Source organism: Typopeltis vanoorti, chromosome 7 (assembly GCF_054136105.1).
Source record: "Typopeltis vanoorti isolate ZY-2024b chromosome 7, IOZ_Tvanoo_1.0, whole genome shotgun sequence".
NCBI classification, from domain to species: domain Eukaryota; kingdom Metazoa; phylum Arthropoda; class Arachnida; order Uropygi; family Thelyphonidae; genus Typopeltis; species Typopeltis vanoorti.
In genome coordinates, this window is record NC_143555.1 from 42,159,831 (window position 1) to 42,185,841 (window position 26,011).

The following is a 26,011-nucleotide window of genomic DNA, read 5'->3' on the forward strand; positions in this document are numbered from 1 at the left end:
TCTGTTGTGGAATTTGAACCTGCACCCTGTTATTTGCAAAGCGGATCTGTGCTATGTCCTCAACCAACTAGGCCAATTTCTCGTTCATTTCTGCAGGCTCCTTTACTGTTTGCATGCACATTATTTTAATGTTTTAACTATTACATATTCAGTAGTGTGGTGGAGCTGGCTCACACAAACCAATTGTTACATGTTTGAGCATTTTGCAAGCTGTTGTTAAACCAACTCCAGCTATTAACTATAAAGGGACATGCACTTCAATTCACTTTATTCAATTCATAGCATTGGACAATCTTTCATAAAGAAAGAAAGACATTTCAAAGTTTTTAGCTGTTGCATTACAGAAGTAACTATAACAACAGGTATGAAACAAATCAGTGGGACTTTGGATCTTGATGTGTGTGAAGTTTTTCATATAGAAATAAAAATGTTTATCAGATATAAAATGTTCCATTAGAACAGTAATGACTTTATGTTTGTTTTTGGAGAATAGATATGGCAAGCTGATTTTTAAATGGTTGATTTCCAAGGAAAAATTTCCATTTTTCCCTGGAAATCTTTCCTGTAGGGGGGAAGTGAAATGAAATGAATGTTGGAAGTGAAAGGAGGAGGAAGAAATGATTTATGTGACTCTTTCAGAAAAACATCAATTAAAAATTGCAGCTGTTACCTGTGTCTTTTAAGGAGGACCTTGAAGGGACATAAATCAGGAGCATAAATACTCAAAATTGAGTATTTTATTATTATTGCATGACACCTCCAAGGAGTTCAAGGACACATTGCAGGAGAACACTACTGCACAAATCTCACCATCTTCCTTATTACTTAATTCTCCCGCTGTGCACAACTACCATCATTGCCATCTACTTCCCATCACCACAAACAACAATATTGTTTGTCCATAAATTATGTGTGTTCTGATGGCTTTGCCTGTCCAGCAGGGAAAATGGCACTTTGTAGCCTCATCCTTCCAATTACACTACCAGGCAATATCATTATTATCGAGATTGTCTTAAGAGAAAGGTGGTTTTTAGGTATGAGAACATTGTAAATTTTAGTGATAGCAATATATTGGTACCCTCTTTGCAGTTGGAATAACAACCTTTCCTAACTCAGAAGAATATAATGATTGTTTCTTAAGAATTGCTTCATTCAGCCTTTATTAGTGCAGTTAAAAGAGATGATGTCCATTTCTAAGTTTCAGCAAATTTAGCTTAAAGTTATAATTAGACATTTTATTTATTTATTTTCTTTTTATGTCTTAAAATGAATCACTTGTTATTAGAATTAAATCCTATATATATCATCATCATCATCAAATTCCTGGCATGTACCCTCAAGGGGTGTACAGGGTATGAATGTACTACATGAAAAATTTACATCATTACTAACTTCCTATCTACAATTTTCCTCCAAATCAGTCTGTTACTTGTCAAGACTCCAACATTATCAGATTTTATATTTCTGTCGTCTAAGGCACTTTGAACCGTATCAATCCACCTATATCTTGGTCTTCCTCTGGGTCGTTTTTCTACCAACCTGGCAGAGACCACTTGTTTTGCTAATGTTTCCTCGCCCATTCTGTTTGAGTGACCATACCACCTGAGACTAGCTCTGCTAACACATTCCTGAATGCTGACAATGTCAAGTTCTTTCCTAATATCCTCATTTTTAATATGATATTGCCATTGATGCCATGTGTTCACGCCCCTAATCTTTCTCAGGACTCTCATATCTGCAGTCTCTAGTCTTTGGTCAAGTGTTTTACTTCTGACCCAGCTCTCAGATCCATAAGTTAAAACTGGTTTGAACACTGTGTTTTATACGGCTAATTTAGTGTTCCTACTATTTTCTCTCTTACTCCATATGAATTTGACTTCCTACCATACCAGCTTTGTTGATTCTGTTCTATTTCCATATTTAATTTACCATCTTGACTAAAAATCGTGCTTAAGTAGCTGAAATGTTTTACATGTTCCACAGGTTCCCCATTCACAGCACTGTTGAAATTTTCAACTATTCTGCCTATTTTCATTGTCTTTGTCTTTTTATTGCTGACCTTCTTATCATATCTATTACAACAGTTATTCAATTTAGTCGGACAATCTTGCAAACTTGTAGCAGAGTTATTTAGAAGTATAACATCGACCGCATGAAGCAAAGAGCTGACACTAACATCTTCAATTCTGACATCATGTTTAATATCACTTTCCTTCATAATGTGATCCATATAGATAATGAATAACAGAGGGGAGATGTACATCCTTGTCTCACACCAGATTTAACATTAAACCATCTTCCTGTACTTCCTTCAATCCTAACTGCTGACTTACAACTCGAATAAAGACTAAGTATTGTTTGATATAATGCTCCATTGACACCATATGACTGTAGCGTATTGAATAGCTTCTCTATTGGCACCTTGTCATATGCCTTTTCCAGATCGACAAAACTCAAATACAGATCTTTGTTATATTCCCATGATTTCCCAACTATTTGTTGTAAAGTGAAGATCTGATCTTCACAGCCTCTATTTGGCCTGAATCCAGCTTGTTCTACACCAAGCTTTTCTTCCACAATTATTCTCAACCGTTTCTCAAGTATACTTGCATATATCTTACCAGGAACACTCAGAAGGGAAATACCTCTGTAATTCTCACATTCCGTTTTATTTCTCTTTTTATATATGGGTACTATGAGAGCTCTACTCCAATCATCGGGAATTCATCCCTCTGTCCAGGGGCCTTCTGAACTATGCAGTGCAGACTTTTATACCACCATACTTCAGCATTTCTGGTCGAATATACTCCTGCTGCCTTTCCACATTTCAAGCCTTTGATGGCTTTTTTTACTTTAAGTATGGATGTGTATTCCTGACTGTATGCCTACTGAGTGTTTTTTAACACTACTATCACTGCTTGTTTCATTTAGCAATTTTTCGAAGTAATTACTCCATACTTCAAGGATATCTTTTCTCCTGTTATCATGTCACCTTTATCATCTCTAACTCTTTTTACAGCACTCTTTCCTCCATTTCTAAGCTTCTTCAAGAATATCTTACCACCTTCTTGATATTTATTTTCTATGTTTTTTCCAAAGTCCTCCCATGACTTTTGTTTAGCTAGTTTTACACAGTGTTTCGCTTTCTTACATTTGTCTCTGTATTCTCTAAGAGCAAAAGCTGACTTATTTGCCAGGAACTTTTAATGTGCTTTCTTCTTTTCCTTCACTGCCTCTTTAACTTCCTGTGTCCACCATGAGGGTTCTCATTTTTCTATCCTTGCACACAACCTCACCACATGCGTCTCTGGCTGAATCAGTCAGTGTTTTCTTCAAGACATGTCACTGAATCTCCAAGGTTTTGATTCCTGTTCTCAAACTCTCATTTTTTCTTGAATAACGTTTGTGTATTTTAGTCTACAGTTCACATCTGAGAGCTGCTCAACTTTTATTCCTTTTAAAACTTTCTTACATGTCATTCTTTTCAATATGAAATTCAATTTTATCCTGTTCAAAACTAAATGATGATCACTTCCAATTTCAAATCCTCTGTACACTCTGGTGTCTTGCACCAGTGGGAAAACATCACTATCAACAATAACATAGTGAATGAGACTTTTCTTATTCCTTGCCTCTTCTCTCCATGTGAATTTGTGCACATTTTTATGTTGGAACATGGTGTTAGTAATAACCAGTCTCCATGTCCTGAGCAGAAATCCAACAGGTATTTGCCATTATTATTTGCTTTGCTCTTTTCTCCATATTTTCCCAAAATATTTTTGTATGTCTGACAATCATTTCCTACTCTGCCATTTAGATCCTCAACAAGGACCAACTTTTCCTTTCTCATTGTGTCAGTTGCTTTTTCTAAAGCATCAAAAAATTCCTCCACTTCTACCTTAGTAGAATCTTCTGTGTGACCATAGGCACAAATAAGTCTCATTGTCCAGTTCCCCCATTCTCATATTTGCATACATCACTCTGCTTGAAATTGCCTGCCATTCAAGAAGATTAGCCTCATATTTAGTGTTGAATATTATGATTAACCCTTCTTTTCCTTTTTGTCATTGCTGAATATAACATTTTGTATTTATTGCTCAGAAAGATTTCACCAGTTTTTGTCTTTTTTTGTTTCAGTCACCCCTATTATGCCAATCTGGTACTTATCCAATTCCTCATCTAGCTCCGTTTCTTTGTCCATTTTGATAGTACCGATCTTGAACTCTGGTAATGTTGAGTTGGGGTAAGTTTTAGGATTTGTTCCAGTATCCGACTTTTTGCTGTTTGCCCTGATTCCCTGGCAAAAACAATAGGGATCTTGTTTAACTGGGCGATGCCCCAGCAGGCATGAAATTCTGTCATGTTGTACTATCATCTGAAATTTTAATTTAAGCCAAAAAGAATACAATTTGGTCAGCTAAATCCCAAATTGTTAGCCCACCCTCGTCCGTTCAGTATCCATGTAGATACCTAACAGGGTGCGTCACGAGAAGGGACGATTGGACATTAGGTCAGAAGCCCTAGTCGGTTCTCCACATTCCTTTGAAGGCTATGTGGAGGTCTCCTCTCAGTTATACACGTTGACCCTTAAGCACCCATCCTATATATATACAGGTATCTCTTGATGGGTCAAAGCTATATAACTGAGAGGAGACCTCCACATAGTTTTTAAAGGAATGGGGAGAACCAACCAGTGCTTCTGACCTAATGTCCAATTCTCACCTTCTGGTGGTGCACCCTGTTGGGTATCTACCTGGATACTGAACGAACGAGGATGGGATGACAATTTGGGACTTAGCCAACCAAATTGTAATTCTTATTGGCTTTAACCAAATTACAAAATGATGGTACAACGTGACAAAATTTAATGCCAGCTGGGGCATCGCCCTGTTAAACTAGGCCCCCGCTGTTTTCACCAGGGAACCAGGGTGAACAGTGAAAAGTCAGCTACTTGAACAAATCTGAAAAAACACCCCAACTCAACATCATCAGAGTTAAAGATCGGTATAAGAATCCTGAATGGCAAAGAAATTGGAGCTAGCTGAGGAATTAGATAAGTACCACATAAGTATAAGAATTAGAATATATACAGATAAGAATTAGATAAGTATCGGCATAATAGGGGTGACTGAAACAAAAAAGACAAAAACTGGTGAGATCTTTCTGAGCAATAAATACAAAATGTTATATTCAGGCAATGACAATCAAGGAAAAGAAGGAGTAGCCATTGTATTCAACACTAAATACGAGGCTAATCTTCTTGAATGGCAGGCAGTCTCAAGTAGAATGATGTGGGCAAATATCAGAATGGGGAACTGGACAATGAGACTTATTTGTGCCTATGGTCCCACAGAAGGTTCTACTAAGGTAGAAGTGGAGGAATTTTTTGAGGATTTAGAGAAAGCAACACCATGTTCCAACATAAAAATGTGCACAAATTCACATGGAGAGAAGAAGCAAGAAATAAGAAAAGTCTCATTTAATTAACGCGCCTTTAAAATTACCAAATTTCCACTAAATATGACATGGGCGTCATTGCAACTTTCAAAGCCTATTTTCTTAAAATGACATTCTCAAAGCAGTAGAAACAACAACCAGAGAAAATGCGATTACGCTCCAAGAATTTTGGAAAAATTTTAACATTAACCACTCAATTGAAAACATTCATGACTCGTGGGAGAAAGCTGCATGAGAGCTGTTTGAAAAATCTTTTGCCAGAATGTGCTAATGACTTGGGTGGTTTTCAAAATCTTGTAAGCAACGTGGTTGAAGAAATCATTGCAATTAGTGAAGACCTTGGTTTTGATGGTGTTGATGCAGATGTTAAAGAATTACTGGATTCAAATTCAAAATTTCAATTTCAAAGATCTTGAAATTGAACAACAACGCACATGTGAAGACAACGAACAAATGGAATGTGAAGATGAATTTCAAAATGAGATAACAATCAAAGAACTGGATGGAATATTTCACAGTTTAGAATTGCAAATAATGGATATGGATCCAGCAAGTAATGGATATGGATCCAGATGTTAATTGAAGAATGCTTATTTGCCGAAGTCCAAAGAGTCATTTTGCTTGTTATCATAGAATTTATGCTGATAAGAAAAAAACTAAAACTGTTCAAATGACTATTGATAACTTTTTTGGATCAAAAATTGCAGTAACTAATGTAGGTGCAAGCATTTATTAAACATTTACTTTGCATTTATTTTTTATTTTCCCTAAAAGAGTGCCATATAAAACGAATTATTAATACAGTAAATGATCATGGACGAATTGTAATTTTTACCATTGATTATTATATTTGATTAACGCGATTTTGATATACGCAGTAACATCGAGGGATTAATTAATCTCGTTGATCAAGGGATACCTGTGTGTGTGTGTGTATATATTTATTTAATGTATCTTGGAATAATTATTAAATTGTTTTCACTTTTAGTATTTAGAGGTGTGAAGATTGATTTACATCTAGGAGCAAAGTTGTGTGCCTAGATTTCAGTACAGAAATGTAATACTACTCACATATAATTAAACCACTATTGCAGCCAAGAATGAGATATATATGTACGCTAGCCCCCCCCCCGAGTTCCATACTGGTAGGCTGGTTCTCCTTGAATTCTGATGACTCGAAAGGTGGAGGATTCTGCCACCCTGGCGCCTGCTGCACCCAACTCCCTGAGTTGCAGACTGGTAGGCCAGTTCTCCTTGAATTCTGATGACTCGAATTTTGAAGACTCGACACTCAGGGGGGTAGCTCCTGAGTTTCAAAACGTTTCAAATAACTTGACAAAAAACGTGACAAAAAAAGCTTATCGTTTTATATTATAGAGTAGATAAAAAAGTTTACATCACATCAGGGCCAAGTGTGGGTCAGAAGAAAGAAGTTTGTTGACATGTTTTTTGAATGGCTGAAGATTGTATTATATCCAAGTTTCCAGAAGTATCTCCACCACTTATGTACAGTGTGGTGTGGCATTTTCATCCATAAAAATGAATTCTACAGCCCACAGAACAATCAGATGTGACGTTGAAGAACTTAATTGCAATATTGTTCACCACTCATAGTCCCTTTTTCCAGCACTTGTAACTTGGTACGTCCATTAAGCATAATGCCTCCCTCACACCATGACCCCAGCACCGCGGTTATTATCTATCCATTTGAAGAACATTCTTGCGACAGTAAGGAGTACCACTTTCGCACCAGATCGATTGTTGTCTAGAATCAGAGGAAAGACTAAAACAACTCTCATTTGTAAAGAGTACATTAGCCCATTGGTGTCTTCTCCAATTTTTATGGTTACAACACCACTGAAAACTTGCTCTATGATGAGCTGTTGATAAAGGGATGCAGACTACATGCCTTCGGGTGTATAGGCCTACTTGTAGATGTCTTGCTACAGTTTGTCCAGATATCCACATCTTGTGCTTGTATGGAGCTGACCTACTATGGTCGTTGATTATGTTTTGCTGTTATAACCAAAACTCTGTGATGCCCAGTGGTAGAGCGAGAGCAACCTCTTAATAAATGTCTGAAACACTTTCCATTGGTTTGAAACGCTGCTCAGAGCCTGGATATAATGCTATGTGAGATTCCAAACTCTGTGCCAATATCAGTAATTTTCCCCTAGTGAAATCACCATATACAAATTGCCACAAGCTGATTTGTCTGAATTTGCAGTTGTAATCTTCAGAAATAGTGTTCATCCTTAGGTTTTGAATACCAGTGTACCTGTAGAAGAGGCATAAGGCAGAAACTGAATTCCATGAGAGAGGGACTCGGGTAATTCTGTGAGCAAGGGATAATCAGTTTATCTGACTGCCCTTTTTTGAATAACATCAAATAATGTTAGTGAAGCTTTGTGTGCATCTAAATGTGTAAGTATTCCTTGTTTTCCATGTTTGGTCAGATTTGAGATATAAATCCCAAATCATAATAAAATAGTATTTATATAAGTAAAAAGTAGGTGCCTTGTGCAGAAAAACAGAGTTTGAGTTTTATTGGCAACTGCAGAAATTATGGCCAGGATTGTTTATGCCAAGACTGGTTGAAGGTGCAGGTCTGTTCAAGACGAGACATTTGATCATGTTTTGTATTTAAGTATTATTAAAAATAAGGGGAAGTGACGTGAAATCTTTTTTGCAAGAAATTATACATGATTATCTTTTAGTAGCATCATAGTTCACAAGGTCAGCATCCTATTATTGAAGCAAGGAGTTAGAATTTAAGGCATTTGTTGTGGAGGATCTTGAGGATTCTAATGATTGAGCGCTTCATGGTTTGTCAAATGAGAAGAAAGAGCAGAGTGTAATGTCATTCAGCATAGCTATGGATATGATTGAAGTTGGTGAAAGCAGCTCATTTATGTACAAAAAAGGAGAGAGTGGGTGAAAATACCAAAAACCTACAAGTAAAAATTATTAATATATTAGTAGGATCTGCCAACCTTGAACCATATCATTAACATATTTGTCTTTGATACTTGTTTCCACTTTGATAATGGAGCTCACTGGAGATTACTATTTAAAGCAGTGTTTCCTAATCTTTTTCGAGTCGCAGTCCCCTTTTATAATAGCCAAGTAACCTGTGACCCCTGCCATATTTGCATATAAAGGCATTTTTAATAGGGTGAAGAAAACATTAAAAATAGATTTTTCAGAATATAATTCTAACCTACTTTCAATGTGTTATATTTCTTCTATTTATAGTTATACCTTCACACATCTGTAGTCCTTCGTCTACTACTACTTCTTTTAGGTATACAGGTTGAATAATGGTGACAATGGGCAGCCTTGCATAACTCCTTTTTTAATTGCTATTTGATCCGTTTCTATGTTTTTGTGTTTCTGAATAGTAATTCTTGATACAATTTAATAGGTATTTGTCGAACCCTCTGTTTTCTAGAATTTTAATGAATGTGCTTTTATCTATTGAATCAGAAGCTTGTTTGAAGTCAATAAAATAGCATTAGAGTTTTTTTATTTTTGTCTCTCATAAGATCTGCTAATCTGTTTAATATGAAAGTTGCATCCATTGTGCTTCTTCTATTTCTAAATCCCATTTGCTCTTCTATCTGTTCTAAAAAATACTAAAGAAAGAAATTTTCTTTCTTTAGTGTTTTGTTGAACAGTTGCCTTAGGTAATTTATTATACTTTCTCCCCTTTTTCCAAATTAATTGAATATCATTAAATAACTTAAATTTCTATACATATCATTCTGATGTACTCAAATATATATTTGCTTTGTGTTTCTTAATATTTTACTACAGGAATGGACTGTACATTATAACCAAGATGAACCTGTTGCTCCAAGATATGATGTAAATGCCCCAGATCTCTATATTCCAGGTATAATACAATAAATCACTTTTATTTTCTCCACATATATGAATACGGTTTAAATTTATCTTGAAATTTAATCTACTTAAATTTTGTGAGGTTATACAAGATATGCTGGATAACCTAGAAACTTCTGTGTATCTTATAAGATATATGAACTGGCAAGACCTTCTAATCCAACATCTAATCCATCTAACTGCAATCAAATTATTGAATATACTGAGTTAGATTATATTCAATTTTTGTTTTAGTTCTGTGAAGTTTCTAGGTTATCTTTTCATGATAACCTAGAAATTATTATTTCAATAATTGGATGTTAGGCAAAACTAAGCCTATATACAAAATACCAAATACAAAACAACCTGCTTGGTTCAGAGGTAGATTTAGCAGCAGAAAATTGATCAGAGATGGAACTAAGAATAAAGCTAGATCAAAAGATTGAACTAACAATTTACATAACTGGAAAGTCAACTGTTAAGGTAACCACTTCCACATAACTCACCATACTTCCTAAATACTGAATGAATGAATGAATGAGGTCTTGAGATTTTAAATGATAAATTTCATTATGTTGCTACAGTCAACATAATGAAGCATTGACTGCTAGATCAAAAGATTGAACTTCTTCGTGTAGCTTCCTCAGTGAGAGGGTGCAGCACCATATCATTCCAGTTCTCTCTCTGTTGGTGGCTTTCCTTTTTGTTTCTGCATAGCCATGTGATCCTGTCCATGATCTTATATCTTCAAGCCATGTCCTTCGTTTTTTGCCTCTTTATCCTTTTCCCATATTTTTTCCTTCTAAAACTGTTAATATCCTCTGTCCTGCTGAACCTCTCAGTACATGTTCTGCCAATCTCATCTTTCTCTGGATCATTTCCTGTAATAAAGATCTCTGTGCTCTCTCTGTAGGACATCTGTATTTGTTGCATGTTTTGTCCATGGGATTTTCAGAACTCTCCTATAACACCACATTTCAAAGGCTATTATCTGTTGCCTTACTCTCTTCTTGAATATCCAGGTCTCACTTCCATATGTGAAAATTGGCCACACTAATGTTCTTATCATTAAGATTGAACTAACAATTTAAATAACTGGAAGGTCAGTTGTTAAGGTAAACACTTCCACATAACACACCATACTTCCTAAATACTGAATGAATGAATGAGGTCTTGAGATTTTAAATGATAAATTTCATTATGTTGCTCCAGTCAACATAATGAAGCGTTGACTTGGGCATCACATAGTTAAGTAGGTTGCTTTCATTTAGAAGCTATGATGAATAAAAAGAAGCTACTGGATAACTAGTAGCTGACTTTACAGAACTAAAAGTTAACCGCGTTAATCAAATTAACACGGTTAATAAAAGTTAATCAGTGTAAATTTTTTATTCATAACTTGCTAGGAACATCATCATCATCAAATTCCTGCCATGTACCCTCAAGGGGTGTACAGGGTTGGAATTTGAGAAGAAATATTTTCCATAATAGAACCTTAATTTTCTTCCAAGAACATGATGTCTGGTGGTGACAGCATGCTCTGCAAGTCATATCATCATGTCATCATTCTCTATGTTAAAGGCATTCCAGAAGGCATAATCAAGCTGCTTAGATCCATTGGTCTGCAAGTGCCCTTCCAGGACCCATGCTCAGCTAAAGATAAACTTTTGCCTAAAGATAAACAACAAGTTCCATGAGCCAGAGCAGGCTAGCTCATGGAATGTGACATAGTCTAAATGTTCATCCTAGTGCACAGCTGCTGATCTACCTGTTTGGCCAAAATACTATAATCCACACTAGCAAGGAATTAGATACACTCCAGGGTAGGCTAAAGGCAGAAGTTTAGCTTAGCCTAGAAAAGTAGATATCTTGTTGATAGGATGGAAGGACACTTGTAGGCTGACGGATCTAAGTAGTTTGGCTATACCTTCTGAGATGCCTTTAATGTACGGAATGATTACACGACAGACCACCTCTTTATCATATTTTGATGAGAAGCAGGTGACAAGGAAACTACAAATATTCCCACTCTGGGCCTGGCTCCCACTGATGAGACCTCAATAAAGGTCAAAACTGGTATGGGTAGTGCCCCCCCCCCTTAATGCATAGCAGTATACATGTCTGCAATGAGATGTGCTGTGCATTATGGTAGATACTGAGACAAGGAGTTGAGCGCTTGATCCACCTTTGCTGCAAGTTGCCCGGTGTTGTACTACCTTACCTCAGTCCTGAAGATATTTTCAGGCACAAACTTTGTTTGCTCACACTTGGATAAAGGAATAAACTAAATTTATTATAGTCTAACCAAGTGAAAAATAAACTGTCAACATCTTTCTCTAAATCCAGAGTAATTTAATAATAAAGTGGCACACCTTTTGGCAACTCCTATAGGCAAGGATGACCTATTGCCTTCTGCCTTAGTGTCTCCACTCTGGGCCTGGCTCCCACTGATGAGACCTCAATAAAGGTCGAAACCGGTATGGGTAGTGCCCCCCTTAATGCATAGCATTATACATGTCTGCATGGAGATATGCTGTGCATTATGGTAGATACTGAGACAAGGAGTTGAGAGCTTGATCCACCTTTGCTGCGAGTTTCCTGGTGTTGTACTACCTTACCTTAGTCCTGAAGATATTTTCAGGCGCAAACTTTGTTTGCTCACACTTGGATAAAGGATTAAACTAAATTTATTATAGTTTAACCAAGTGAAAAATTTCAACATATTCATTTTCTTGTTGACATGCAATTCAGTAAAGCCATTAGTAAGGAAGGTGGAATTGATGTGATTTATTTCTCGGGAGAGTGGTGGCAATTTATTGGAGCAAAGAGAGTGTGCTCACTGTACTAAAGTCTTAGTGATGTCAGATTTTTGACAATTATGATGGTGTGAAAAAGAGGATGAATGTAAAGTACAGCATTTTCTTTCTGAATGCTGAGAAGTGAAGACCACCATCTGGTTGACAGTGTAACAGGAGATCTAAAAGGCAATCTGATTGTTCTAACTCAAGAGTAAACTGGATATGATGATGAAAAGTGTTTATCTTATTTACGAACTCTTGTAGGTCTGTACAGGACCCATGCCAAACCACAAAAACTTCATCAACATATCTGTACCATAAGGACAGCTTTGAAAGGATGCTATTCATTATACATATACCTTGTTCAAATCTTTCCATGAAATAGTTGACTAGTGTGGGAAAAAGATTGTCGATTGATATGCCCTCAGTTTGTTGGTAAAATTTGTTTTGATACATTCAGTAGCCAGAATGAATGGCATAGTCAAATAAGCTGGCAATATCTGCCAGAAAACTTGCTTGAGGAAGTTAAGTGTTTCATCTAAAGAAACATCTGTGAATAAGGACACAATATCTAGGCAAAGATGAAGCTCTGATGTCTGTTCTTTGAAATGAGAACTATTATTGATAAATGAAGAGAACATTCCTGTGAATGCAGAGAAATTTTTGCCAACAAATTGAGGGTACATCAATGAGTGGTCCTCTTTCTCCCACACTAGCTAAATACTTCATAGAAAGATTTGAACAATATAAACTGAATAGCATACTTCCTGCTCTATCCATTGACCTACAAGTGTCCTTCAGTCCTATCAACCATATATTTATTTTTCTAGGCTCAGCTAAAGATAAACTAGCCTGCCCTGGAGTATATCAAATTCCTTGCCAGTGTAGATTATTGTATTTTGGCTAAACAGGTAGATCAGCCATATATCATGATAAACATTTAGACTTTGTCAAGGTCTGTGAGTCAGAGCAATCAGGACTTTCAGAGCATGCTATCACTACTATACATTATGTTCTTTGGAAGAAAATTAAGGTTCTCCATAAAAGTAATTATCTCCTGGAGTCTGTATGTTCAGATCCAGGTTGGAGGTGAATTTCATCACCTGGTGTGAGATCTGCCTCACTTATTTGGAGGCCTTAAGTAGCTTGAAAAATTTCCATGTTTGGTCTCTGGAGCAGGATTTCTAAGTTATGTAAAATTCGGGGGGGGGGGATACAAAGTTTAAAGCTTATCAGTAAGAGACATAAGGGAAGCAGAGGCTCCCTTTATGAATATGTTGTTCTATATACTATGGGAGAAAGGGTACCATTAGGACAATCTGTCATTAGATTGTCTAGAAAGGCTACTTTTTTTAATAGGCATTTAAAATCTACGGTATTGGCTTTTGAGGTGGAGAGGAATGTGTTATTAGAACACATACTGTTGGATATTTCTAATAAATTGGTATTGATAAACTGATTGATATCATATTGAATGGAATAGGTAAGATTTTTTCAGATTTGAAAATAATCTACACAAAAAATGTTTAAATGCAACTTGGGAAAGAAAAAGCTGATTTCATGTCAAATCAGAGTTATTAACACCATATTTTTAATTTATGTATTTTAGTTTTGTAGACCTGGACAAGACATAAGAGGCCAAAGTAAAATCTTCAAAATGCTACAGAAGTTATATATATAAATGAAACATTGTACAGAACAATATATGGATTGTATTTAACTTATATGTCAGTAATTAAATTTTAAGGGTACAGAAAGTTGTGGTGTATGTGAAATCAGGTGTAAAAATTTGCATATATCCACTACTATTGAACATCTTATACTCAGTTTTTTACTGTATGAAGATGTTATAATCCTAAATATATACACTATAAGTCTTCTTGTCTCTCAAAACAAATTGAATTGCTCTTGGACAAAGCAAGTTAGTTTAGTATGAAAATAGGCAAGAACATGGAAAACAATTGTATTTTCTGTTATAACCGATAGGACAAGTATAAATTCTCTTGCTACTTAGACACAATTTTTAGTTAAGATAGTAATTTAAACATGGTAATAGATAATAATGGAATAATATAGATAATGATGGAATAAGCAAAGCTGAGGGGGGGGGGAACAAATTGAATAAACAAGCTAGCATTACAGAGGACAATATTCAAACCAGGTTTGACATATGGATCTGAGAATTGGCTTGGGAATAAAATATATGTTCAGAGATTGGAGACCACCGACATCAGATTTCTGAGGAAAATTGTATGCGAAACCAATGGCATATCTGACGGTGCCATGTGAAAAATGAAGATAGAAAGGTACTTGATATTATCAAGTACGTTTAAGAATGTTTAAGCAAAGCCCAAAGGATTTTTTTAAGGGATTTTCAATTCAATGGTGAGTGAACCAGTCACATGTGGAGTGGGGATCGGGATTTTTCCTCCCAGTTCCTGCAAAACAAACAGATGAGCCCCAGAACACACAAATGGCTGCTGGCTTCATTGTCATAGTTCTTTATTCTCAGTTCTGTCACTTAAACAGAATTGGAGAGGTAAGGTTAGCAAAATGGATGTTTGTTATTAAGATGTTATTAATTAAATCTTAATTATAGACAAGAAACTATGTTATTGTTTTGATCCTTTAGACAAGTGCAAGCAAACAAAGTTGGCATGTGAAGCATCTTCATTACTAGGTTACTTGTATATAAATGCTGTTGATTTCACGCCAAATGCCCCAGTATACCTTCCTTTTGGATGTGTATATTGCTATGCATTCAATATCTTCCTGGGTCTGGCTCCTATTGATGAGACCTCAACAAAGGTCAAGCTAGTCTGGGCAGTGACCCTTTCCATAATGCAAAGCATTATACCCTTTTAAAGGAAGTGTGCTTTGCATTATAGGATATTAAGGCATTTGATATGATGTTAGCAGCCTCTGTATACAAGTCACCTACCCATGAAGATACTTCATATGCAAACTTTGTTTTTTTACACTCTGGTAAAGGATTAAAACAAGACTATAATATCTTGTCTATTATAATTTATATTCATATATTTGTTTATTTATTATGTGAATACATCAGATCTATTAAGGACTAGAATATCCTAAATTACATCCAGATTTGTTAATTAAATGGTACAAGTTCTCCACCTTCAATGAATATACATTTCATTTCACTTGTGTTGATTATTTATCTGTTTCATATGAGTATATGTATTCTGTTTGGCTGCATGAATAGTAGCTTTGCTTTCCAACCCCACAAAGTGTTGGGTTTAAATTCCACTCTGGTCGTGGATGTTAATTGTCTTTAGGTAGTAGTGAATTTCATTACCTGAACTTCATCACTTGGCATGACACTGGGTGATAGAAAAAGAGTAAACAAATAATAAATGTAGGGTTTTTTATATAAAATATAGAGCCAATAGGCTTCATTTCGGCAATGTAAACATTATTTAAGTTAAAGGGATATTAAATCCCACATTGTTTGGGATTTAATATCCCCTTAACTTAAATAAGTAGGGTTTTTTTTTTAGTGTGACTTCAACCCAAAAAAGGTTGCAAGCATATAGTACATTAGTGTGGGTGGGCCAAAGATTTTTTTCAATTTATTTTTTATATAATCTAGAAACTCTGCTTTAGAAACTAAGTCACTCTATTGGCATCCAACACATAGGAGGTAGTAACCAGGAAATGAAATTCACCTCCTATGTACAAAATCTGGTGAATGTATGCAATTAGCAATGCATATATTGTGTATATATATATATGTGTGTGTGTGTGTAATTTATATGTAAAATACATTTTCTCTCTTTAAAGCAATGGGTTTTGTGACTTACATCTTAGCAGCAGGATTTGTTCTTGGATCTCAAAATAGGTATGTCAGTGTATACAATATTTCTCTGTGTGTGTGTTACATTAGATGTTTGTCTTTCTGTTAATAATGTGTTGCTTTATTGGTAAAATGCATGCTACATGATTTTGTTACGGCTATTAGCTGAACCTTATATCTTTGTTATGGTTGAACTAGTTCTTATTTTTATAGTTGTTATTGTATGGATGTTATTATTTTTTTATCATAAAATAAAAATAAATCATCAATGAATTTAAACATTTTCTGAAGATTTATATCTGTAAGCTGAAAAAATGTCAAAATAATCATTACAGCAAAGAAAGTAAATCTGAATACACTAGTAGATCTATGATTAAATTTGAAATGTCCCAAAAATTATTGTCATTCAATCCTCAGTTTTTAGTCCTCTGTTATTTTCACTTTGTAATTCCTTGGCAACAAAGCAACTAAGGCTATAAAATCAGTATGTCTGTTTTACAGAATGAAACAGCGCAGTTTCTAGGAATGAAAACTCTTCCACTAGTGCATTAGATCATACACCAAAAAAAAAAAAAAAAAAAAAAAAAAAAAAAAAAAAAAAAAAAACAGGAACAAGCATGGAAAAACATCCCAGAAGAACATTTTAAACTATATGTATATGTATATATATATATATATATATATACAGGGTGTTCGGGATAAATTTGACAGTTTCGTAAGGAAAAAGAAAATCTTCTTTGTATCTATTAAATTTAATGAATTGACAAAAAAACATTACAGGCAGAGTTAATTACAATACTATCAACAAGATTTACTCAAAATAGCCACCATTAGCATCGATCACAGCTTCAATTCTGCTTCGGAACCTCGAACAAGCTGATGCTACAGTCTCCCTGGGAAGGGCCGCAAAAACTGTTTTAATTTTATCCATTAACTGGGCTTTTGTATTACTGGAAGTGCGATTGGTGTCTTTTTCAACTGCGCCCCATACAAAATAATCCATGGGGTTAAGGTCTGGGGAGTTTGGAGGCCAAACATTTGGACTGGTGAAGTCGTAGAAATTTTCAGACAACCATTTTTGACTTTTCCCAGAGGTGTGGCAAGGGGCCGAATCCTGCTGCCATACATACGGCCTACCATTGGCTACCCTTGTTATCCAGGGCTTGACTACAGTTAGCAACTCCACGAACAAAGCCCGAATTCCAATGCCAGGGTTCTTCAACACCTGTTCCTGCAGATTTGCGAGGAATTCTGCTGTACGAACGCAATCAGATCGTCTGCTAGGGATCTTTCTTCTTGCTACATCCTCGTAGTCACCATTGCAAGTCTCTAGTTCATGCCTGATTGTTTTTACTGTATTCAGGGAGCATTGGGCAGCAGTCGTAATATCCTTATTTTGATGGCGGGCACGAATCATCATGATACAAGTTATTCTCTTCCATGATTCAGGTGGGTTCCAGCTATCCATCCTTTCTGACATCTTGTATATGAATGAAGAAGGGTCCAAACTTTTAAATGAAGGGAAGTGTGTGTTAATACTTGTAACTTACGGAAAAATATAATTAATTATAAATATGTCAAATTTATCCCGAACACCCTGTATATATATATATATATATTTTTTTTTTAAATCATAATTTTACTGACTAGGAACACCGAGATAAGGTAAAATAAAAACTTTAATTAAAACACAACTAGTTTTGTCGGAAAGCCAGCTTCTTCAGGTGTACAAATTATCACAAACTGGAAAATAAGAAGATAAAAACATGGACTTCTCATAAAAAAGAGTTAGGAATAACAACAGTCAAAATTGAACTTGCATCCACGTGGCATGTCTAGCATGAGGCGTTGGTGAGTGGGAACTATCTTGAGATAGTTCCCACTCACCAACGTTCCTAGTCAGTAAAATTATGATTTAAAATGTCTTCAATCCAAGTAAATACCAGTTACAATATATATAAAACACACACACCAGGGGCAAATATTCCAGGTGTCCAGTGCTGATCTACGAAATATCAGTATTACTGATATTATATTTTTGCATTTATTCCCTTTAATTCCTAAAATTAAACACAATCTACTGATGCTTCATGAAGAGGGCACTTTTCAATGCATAAACATTGCATCACATTCGCATTAATAGCCAGCGTGTGCTTTCAAAATGCATACACCTTTGAGCCCTTTGAAAGATGTAAAGCACGCTCTGCAGGTCAAATTCTTAGTGTTCTAATAGTTTTTAAACCGCTGAAAAGGCAAGGCTGGGTGAGCTCTAAGCCAATAGCACCTGGAGGCTGTGATTGGTCAACCAATCCAGTCAAACATTGTCATGAGTTGCTGTTTTTGTTTTCTGAGTTTCATCTGTTTTGCGCGCGTGAAGTTTGAAATTATGTGGTAGGCAAGTTTTTATATATAATATAGACAAGTTTTTAATATATAATTTTCCATAAATTTATGACTTTTTTTTTTTTTTTTGCCTATATTTATAATCGGAAACAGTGTTGATGATCTACTGAATGTCCTGTTTTCTGCCAAAACTTTTGTGGATTGTATGACTGTACTCAAAGGAGCTAAGCCTTATTCTCCTCTTCCAAATTTACAGAGCATGCACAAAGATGCAAAAATGGAGTATATGAGACACTTCTCTATTTCACAGTACAGTACAGTAGAATGGTTAACTGGATGTGAAGTGTTGTCAAGACTTTTGTTAGCCTAGGATATTAAATCCCACATTTAAAGGATTCAACTGTATTTCAAGGAACTTCTTCCACAGCACAAAACAATATCATCAGCACTATATCTGATGTGGTTAAGGACACTATAAAAAAAAAAAAGAAATTGCTGCCAGTACATATGTGGCCATATATTATTATTCTGGATGAAACCACGAGCTTTGATTACAGCATCCACGTCCCATTCCTCAGAATTCTCCACTATGTGTTCAAAAAATTCATTGAGTTGATTTCTGTGATATTATCTTATATATTCTGGATGAAACATCTGAGGTCATGTCAAAATCACAGCTATTAACTGTTTCCCGTTTTGTCCGTAATGGGCAAATACAAAAGGTTCATGAGATTTACAGATGTAAGTGATGATAGAACTTCTAGTGGTCTATGTTGCAAACAGAGTTGAGGAATTTAATATCAAGGACGAGTTAGTTGGCCAAACCTTACGATGGTGCCTGTGTAATGAGTGGCTATATTAATGGCTTACAGAGGAAAGTTATCAAGGCATATAATGTGTAAATAATTCCTTTAGCATTATTTACACATTGCTATGCTCATGTTTTGAATTTAAGTTCTGAAGCAAAACCTCTCAAATATCAAGGAATGTAGATTGTTTTTCCAAACTATCAGTGCATTGGTGGTATATTTTCCTAAATCATTGAAAAGAATAAATGCTTTGCAAGATTTTGTTGCTAAAGAATTAGCCTCCATTGCACCAATAAGTTGGAACTTTACTTTCCTTTAACGAGCACAGTAAAACATCACAGAAATCAACCCATTGAATTTTTTGAACACATAGTGGAGAATTGTGAGGAATGGGATGTAGATGCTGTAATCAAAGCTAGTGGTTTTTTGCAGGATTTTCAATTTTTTCTGTTTTATTTTGACTATACTGATGCCTTGAATAATATACTGCAAACTTCATCCTATGATATATTGTATTGTTGTAAAAAAAAGTGCACGACACTATAAAGCAGCTTGAGAATGACAGGGAACATGGATTTGATGATATTTGGGTTTCTGTATCAAAGGAGAAGCATACAGTTGATGAGTCGAGATAAAAGAACCAGAAGAGACAAAAAGCATGTGCCTTTAATTATACCAGGGAATAGTTGACTGCATGTGTCTGGAGATGGAAGAAAGATACTCTTCACTTTCGAAATTTGAATTTTTTTCAACTCCTTTATAGTGAAAGATATGGTCAGTATGCAAAGACATTTCCTGATGGTATTTTAGAAAACTTAAAAGATTTCTATGGCCTAATTTTTGACTACATTCACTTGAAAAATGAACTGAAAGTATTTTCTTCTGAAGAATTTACCAGGAAACAAGTGCGTCACCTATTAAAATTCATGCAAGAAAATCAACTTCAGGTTGCATTCAAGGAAATTTATAAGTTAGCACAACTTGTCAATTCTGAGCTCTACTGCTACAGTCGAGCATTTTTTTCAATATGTACATGTTATAGAGGAACACAAACACAGGAAAGCCTAAGCTTAATCGCTGTTGATGATGGAACTGAAGGGAAAAAACCTTCATTTTATGATGATGTGCTAACACAATTCCTAAAGAAAAACAGAAGATTGGAACTTGTGTATAAATAAAGTAAGTAAAATGCGTTTTTTCAGCCTATCTTTGATTCAATCCAGAATAATGAAGCGTAAACCCTTTGTTTCTCAGAAAAATGGCACGTGTGAAGCATAGCTATTGCTCATTTGACCTTTATGCTTTCTATATTTAAAATTATATAAATAGGCTTTGTGAAAATGTGAACCGCTTGACGCAGAAGCGGCATGCACTTTGTCACATTCGCACCTGGGTGTCTGTCATTCCTTTATTCCCTGGTAGGTACTAGCTTTTAGCATATGTATGCTGCTTCTGCGTTGAGCAGTCACATTTTCACAAAGCCTATATGGAATGTGGTAGAATTTTATTTCTAAAATTAACATTTGTTAAGCGTCTGGATGATATTAAATACCTCAAATGCAATTCACACTGGTTTCAAGTTATATATATATTCATTTTGCTTTTCATAATTTGAGCACTTTCTATATCCAATGGCTGTATTACAAACAGCTATTACACATATTTTCTGGAAGTGCTGAAAATTTGAAAACAGATGTGAGGACAAATGTGTTTAATTGGGTATTATGTTTAGTGCTACAATAAATCTGTTCTGTTTGCATGCATGCAGCATATCCTGCAGGAGCATAGTGTTTTTTCATTAAGTTTGTCGTTTGAGTTGTCTTACACTAATTGTTCCTAAATATAGTACACAGCTGTTAAATATCTGTTTATTGTATTTAGTGATAAACAAAGCTAATTGTTTTTCTTGCTTTTGCAGTATAGCATCTTTGAGGTTAGAAAGTTTTTTAATGGTATAGGGACATTTTTATTATAGCCTTTGGAAACAACAGACAGTAAAAATTTATCTATTCCTGAATAAAAATGAATACTTCTTGTATTATAAGAAGTTGTTGATCTACAACAAAATACCAGCATTTGTAAGATTGATAAGACAGAAGAGCTTCTGCTACGAAAAAAAAAGAAACCTAGCAAATGTGGGATTCCCAAAAGTGTGGATAATTCTGATAATGATCGGATATCATCATCAAATTCCTGCCATGTCTCCTCAGGGAGGTGTACAGGATATGATAGTACTACATGAAAATCATTACTAACTTCCTATCTACAATTTTCCTCCAAATCAGTCTGTTACTTGTCAAGATTCCAACATTATCAGATCTTATATTTCTATCATCTAAGGCACTTTGTACCATATCAATCCACCTATATCTTGGTCTTCCTCAGGGTCATTTTCCTGCCAACCTGGCAGAGACCACTTGTTTTGCTAATCTTTCTTCACCCATTCTGTTTAAGAGACCATACCACCTGAGATTAGCTCTGCTAACACATTTCTGGATGCTGACAATGTCAAGTTCTTTCCTAATATCCTCATTTTTAATATGATATTGCCATTCATGCCATTTGTTCACGCCTCCTATTTTCTTAGGATTCTCATATCCTAAAAGGTCTCTAGTTCTCTAGAGACCTTTTAAGATATCATCTCTATTCTTTCGTCAAGTGTTTTACTTCTGACCCAGCTCTCAGATCCATAAGTTAAAACTGGTTTAAACACTGTCTTGTATACAGCTAATTGAGTGTTCCGACTAATTTCTCTCTTATTCCATATGAATTTATTCAATTGACTTCCTACCATATCAGCTTTGTTGATTCTGTTGTCTATTTCCATATTTAATTTACCATCTTCACTAAAAATCATTCCTAAGTAGCTGAAATGTTTTACTTGTTCCACAGGATCTTCGTTCACAACACTGTTGAAATTTTCAACTATTCTGCTGATTTTCATTGTCTTTGTCTTTTTATTGCTGACCTTCATACCATATCTATTACAACAGTTATTCAATTTAGTCAGAGAATCTTGCAGACTTGTAGCGGATTTATTTAGAAGTATAACATCGTCCACGTAAAGCAAAGAGCTGATATTAAACTCTCCAATTTTGATATCATGTTTAATACCACTTTCATTCATAATGTGATCCATATAGATAATGAATAACAGAGGGGATAATGTACATCCTTGTCTCACACCAGATTTAACATTAAACCATCATCATGTACTTCCTTCAATTCTAACTGCTGACTTGCAACTCAAATGAAGACTAAGTATTGCTTGATATAATGCCCATTGACACCATATAACTGTAGCATATTGAATAGTTTCTTTCTTGGCACCTTGTCATATGCCTTTTCCAAATCGACAAAACTTAAATACAGATCTTTGTTATATTCCCTTGATTTCTCCAATGTTTGTCGTAAAGTGAAGATCTGATCCTGACAGCCTCTATTTGACCTGAATCCAGCTTGTTCTTCACCAAGCTTTTCTTCCACAATTCTTCTTAACCGTTTCTTGAGTATACTTGCATAAATCTTACCAGGAACACTTACTAGGGAAATACCTCTGTAATTCTCACATTCAGTTTTATTTCCCTTTTTGTATATGAGTACTATGAGAGCTCTACTCCAATCATCAGGAATTCGTCCCTCTGTCCATGCCTTCTGAACTATGCAGTGCAGCCACTGTAAGACTTTTATACCACCATACTTCAGCATTTCTGGTCGAATATCATCTACTCCTGCTGCCTTTCCACATTTCAAGCCTTTGATGGCTTTTTCTACTTCAAGTATGGATATGTATTTCTGACCGTATGTCTGTTGAGTGTTTTTTATCACTGTGATATCACTGCTTGTTTCATTTAGCAATTTTTCGAAGTAATTACTCCATACTTCGAGTATATCTTTTTCTCCTGTTTTCATGATTGGATATTATGTATTCTATTATTGCATAAAATGTATACTGAGTCTCAATAAACAAAAGAAAATTCTTAGAAAACAGAACAAAATACACCCAATTCTCAATTTACATGGTAGATTGGCTCCAGAAAAAACAACATAAAAAAGAATACATTGCATATGAAAAAATAGAAGAATGGTTCCAGATGTGAAAATTTAATATGAACGATAAGTTATTTTCATACACATATGAAAATCATTGAATAAAATTCTATTTAATTTTAATGTTTTTTTTTTTTAATTTTAAATACTTGTTTAAAGTATATACATATGTATCTTTCTTAAAGAAAATAGTGTGCCACTAATAAAACAGAAATTCGAAAAGGCCCAAATACACCTGTGCATATGGTTATTAGTTAAATTTTTTTTGCCATCACTTTCTGACAGTAGTTGCATTCTTTTATATGAGACTGAAATTAAATCACTTCCATCACTTGAAACACTTTGATCGTCCTGTTCATACTGCAATGGCGAAACATTTTCTTCAGTAAAAGGAACTAAATTAGCACTAATTTTCAATAATTCTGAAGGTTGATTTTTTTTTTTTTTTACCACGAACTCTGTAATTAATTGCTGAGAACCTATTTTGACTAGATCTTTGTGTAATTCTTCATATCGCACCATACATGACTTCAGTTCACATTTAAACTGTTCAGCTCATTTGGTATTTGGACCACTTGTAAGAAAATGACTTTGCAATTTACGAGCCATTTGAAGCCCTTTAATTAATCCTGCAGTGAGTGGAGTCTCTTCATCATCATCACTTTTTTCTTTTTCATCAACATTCTCAAGGACAGCTTCTATTAATTCATCATCATCACTAACAGCCTTGTCAACTATTCTTCAATATCTGCAGACAAAAATCATCAAATCCTTCTCCGCCAACTGTATGTGCTAATCTGATGATATTGGGATATTCAGGTGTATGCAAAGGTACAGGGTTTTTCTTTTTCACACATTCTGGTCAAGTAGCTTTCCACCATGCATTTAAAGTTGGCGGTTTCAATTCTGATAATGCCAACTTAGCAAGTTTGATGCAATCCAAAATAGAAAATTTCTTCCACACATAACTGTTTTAGTAAATTATCCTTGTCTCGTTTATCCAAAATGTATTGGAATGTTCTTATATTGTAACTTTTGAAGGAGCGATCACACCCTGGTCTAGTGGTTGTATTAGGTGGCAGAAAACAAAATTCCACATTCAGGTGTTCTAAAAGAGCAGGCACATTGACTATAATCAATAAAACTTTAAGTCCAGATTTTTTTTCCATCAACTAGTATTTAACTTCTGGAACAAAACACTGATGGAACCATTCATTAAAAATTTCTTTTGTAACCCAATCTTTTTGTTTGCCTTCTAGCGCACTGGTAACGTGTTAAAATCCACACCTTTCATTGCCTTATGAATCAATTAATGAGTAATGGTTTTAATATATGATCTCCTGAAACATTGCTGCAAAATAATAGTCACATGATCCTTAGCTGCTTCAATGCCACCAACACCTTTTTGTGATTTCGCTATATAAGTTCTACTTGACATTTTTTTCCAAAAAAAAAAAAAAGCTGGCCTCATCTGCATTCCAAACTTGATCAGGAGTGTAGCCACCATTTTCAGTAATCTTGGACAATTTTGAAAGAAATTTCCTAGCTGCAGATACAGCTTCTCCTTTTATTTTTACATTATGAGGCACGTATCTTTTGAGAAATTTTGTAAGTCAACCTGTGCTTGCAGAAAAATCACAATTGTTGTTTGATGTTGTTGACTCCTTTTCATGAATCTGTTTGATGACATTTCTGTCTAAAGGTATTCCTTTTTGTGAACAATCTTCTATCCACATCACTAGGGACTTTTCCATCTTCACTTTTATAAGGTTACTCGTATACGATGACTTGGCACCTAATTTTGTTCCGTAAAGAATCGATTTTTTAATGGCCTTTTGATTTTTCTTAATCATTCTCACAGTGACTTTGTTCAATCCAGAATATTTCCCTACCTTCTCCAGCTGCTAAATGATCTAAAATTTGGATCTTAGTTTCTAAAGAAGTAGCTTTTCTTTTCTTCTTCTGTCTAACTGAATTATCTGATATCGTGATTATTGGGGTAATGTTACGAAAATATCTGAAAATAATAATTAATTTTACTAATTTGATATTATGCGTACAAAACTTCGAAATTTAATACATACCTGTATAAAACTCTATGCATGAACAAACCACAAAATGTGTAAACATAATTATCATGAAAATACCCTTCTCAATAGAACTGAATTCAAACAGAAATTTTAAAAATAAGCGCCATTTGAGCTGTGTTAAATCAAAACATACTGTGTAAAAATATAATTGCTTTTGTTTTCTAAACCATGTTATTTCGAAATTGTGTAAAAAAAAAGCCACGTAAAAAGAGAAATACACATACACAAGAGAGATATTACCAGAGAAATACACATAACATGTGCAACAAATTTTACAAGATGATTTGCTGTTTCATCAAACCACATGTATTCCTGCCATGCCTAAATGAATCATCTGATCAACATTATTAGTTCATTGGATTAGCCTCTCCCTATAGTTTTTTAACTGAACTACAAAATGCATTAGTGACTGTTTATTATTGGTTAGTTATTTATACTTTGCAAAGAAATATCTTTTCCTCTCCTCATCCACTTTTTTATTTGTGCCATCATAAATTCACTTATTCATGTCTAGACGTTATAGGATCAAATGCTATTCGTTCTACCCAGCAACTTATGGGACACACATATCACAAATGTTAATTATTACTAATTCTTTTGCCATTAATGAGAGTATTTCTACTCACACTTATTCTTTTCTTTCATTTCCCATTCTCATTATAAATGATGGTTCACGTATTTTCACCTTTGAGTAATTCAAATATACCAACCAAATAGAGCATTCTCCTTCATTGTTGTTTTCTAATAAATCCTAAAACAAACAGA

General features: G+C 34.8%; 1 protein-coding gene across 2 annotated transcripts in view; it reads left to right on the plus strand.

The window, feature by feature from the left end:
• Yif1 (Yip1d-interacting factor 1) overlaps window positions 1-26,011 on the plus strand; it is a 167,968-nt gene that overhangs the window by 86,251 nt on the left and 55,706 nt on the right. For both annotated transcript variants that reach the window (XM_090395821.1, XM_090395820.1), the window contains 2 exons: window positions 9,274-9,352; window positions 15,942-15,999. In XM_090395821.1, the coding sequence (XP_090251947.1) occupies window positions 9,274-9,352; window positions 15,942-15,999 (137 nt within the window). The remainder of the gene's footprint in view (window positions 1-9,273; window positions 9,353-15,941; window positions 16,000-26,011) is intronic.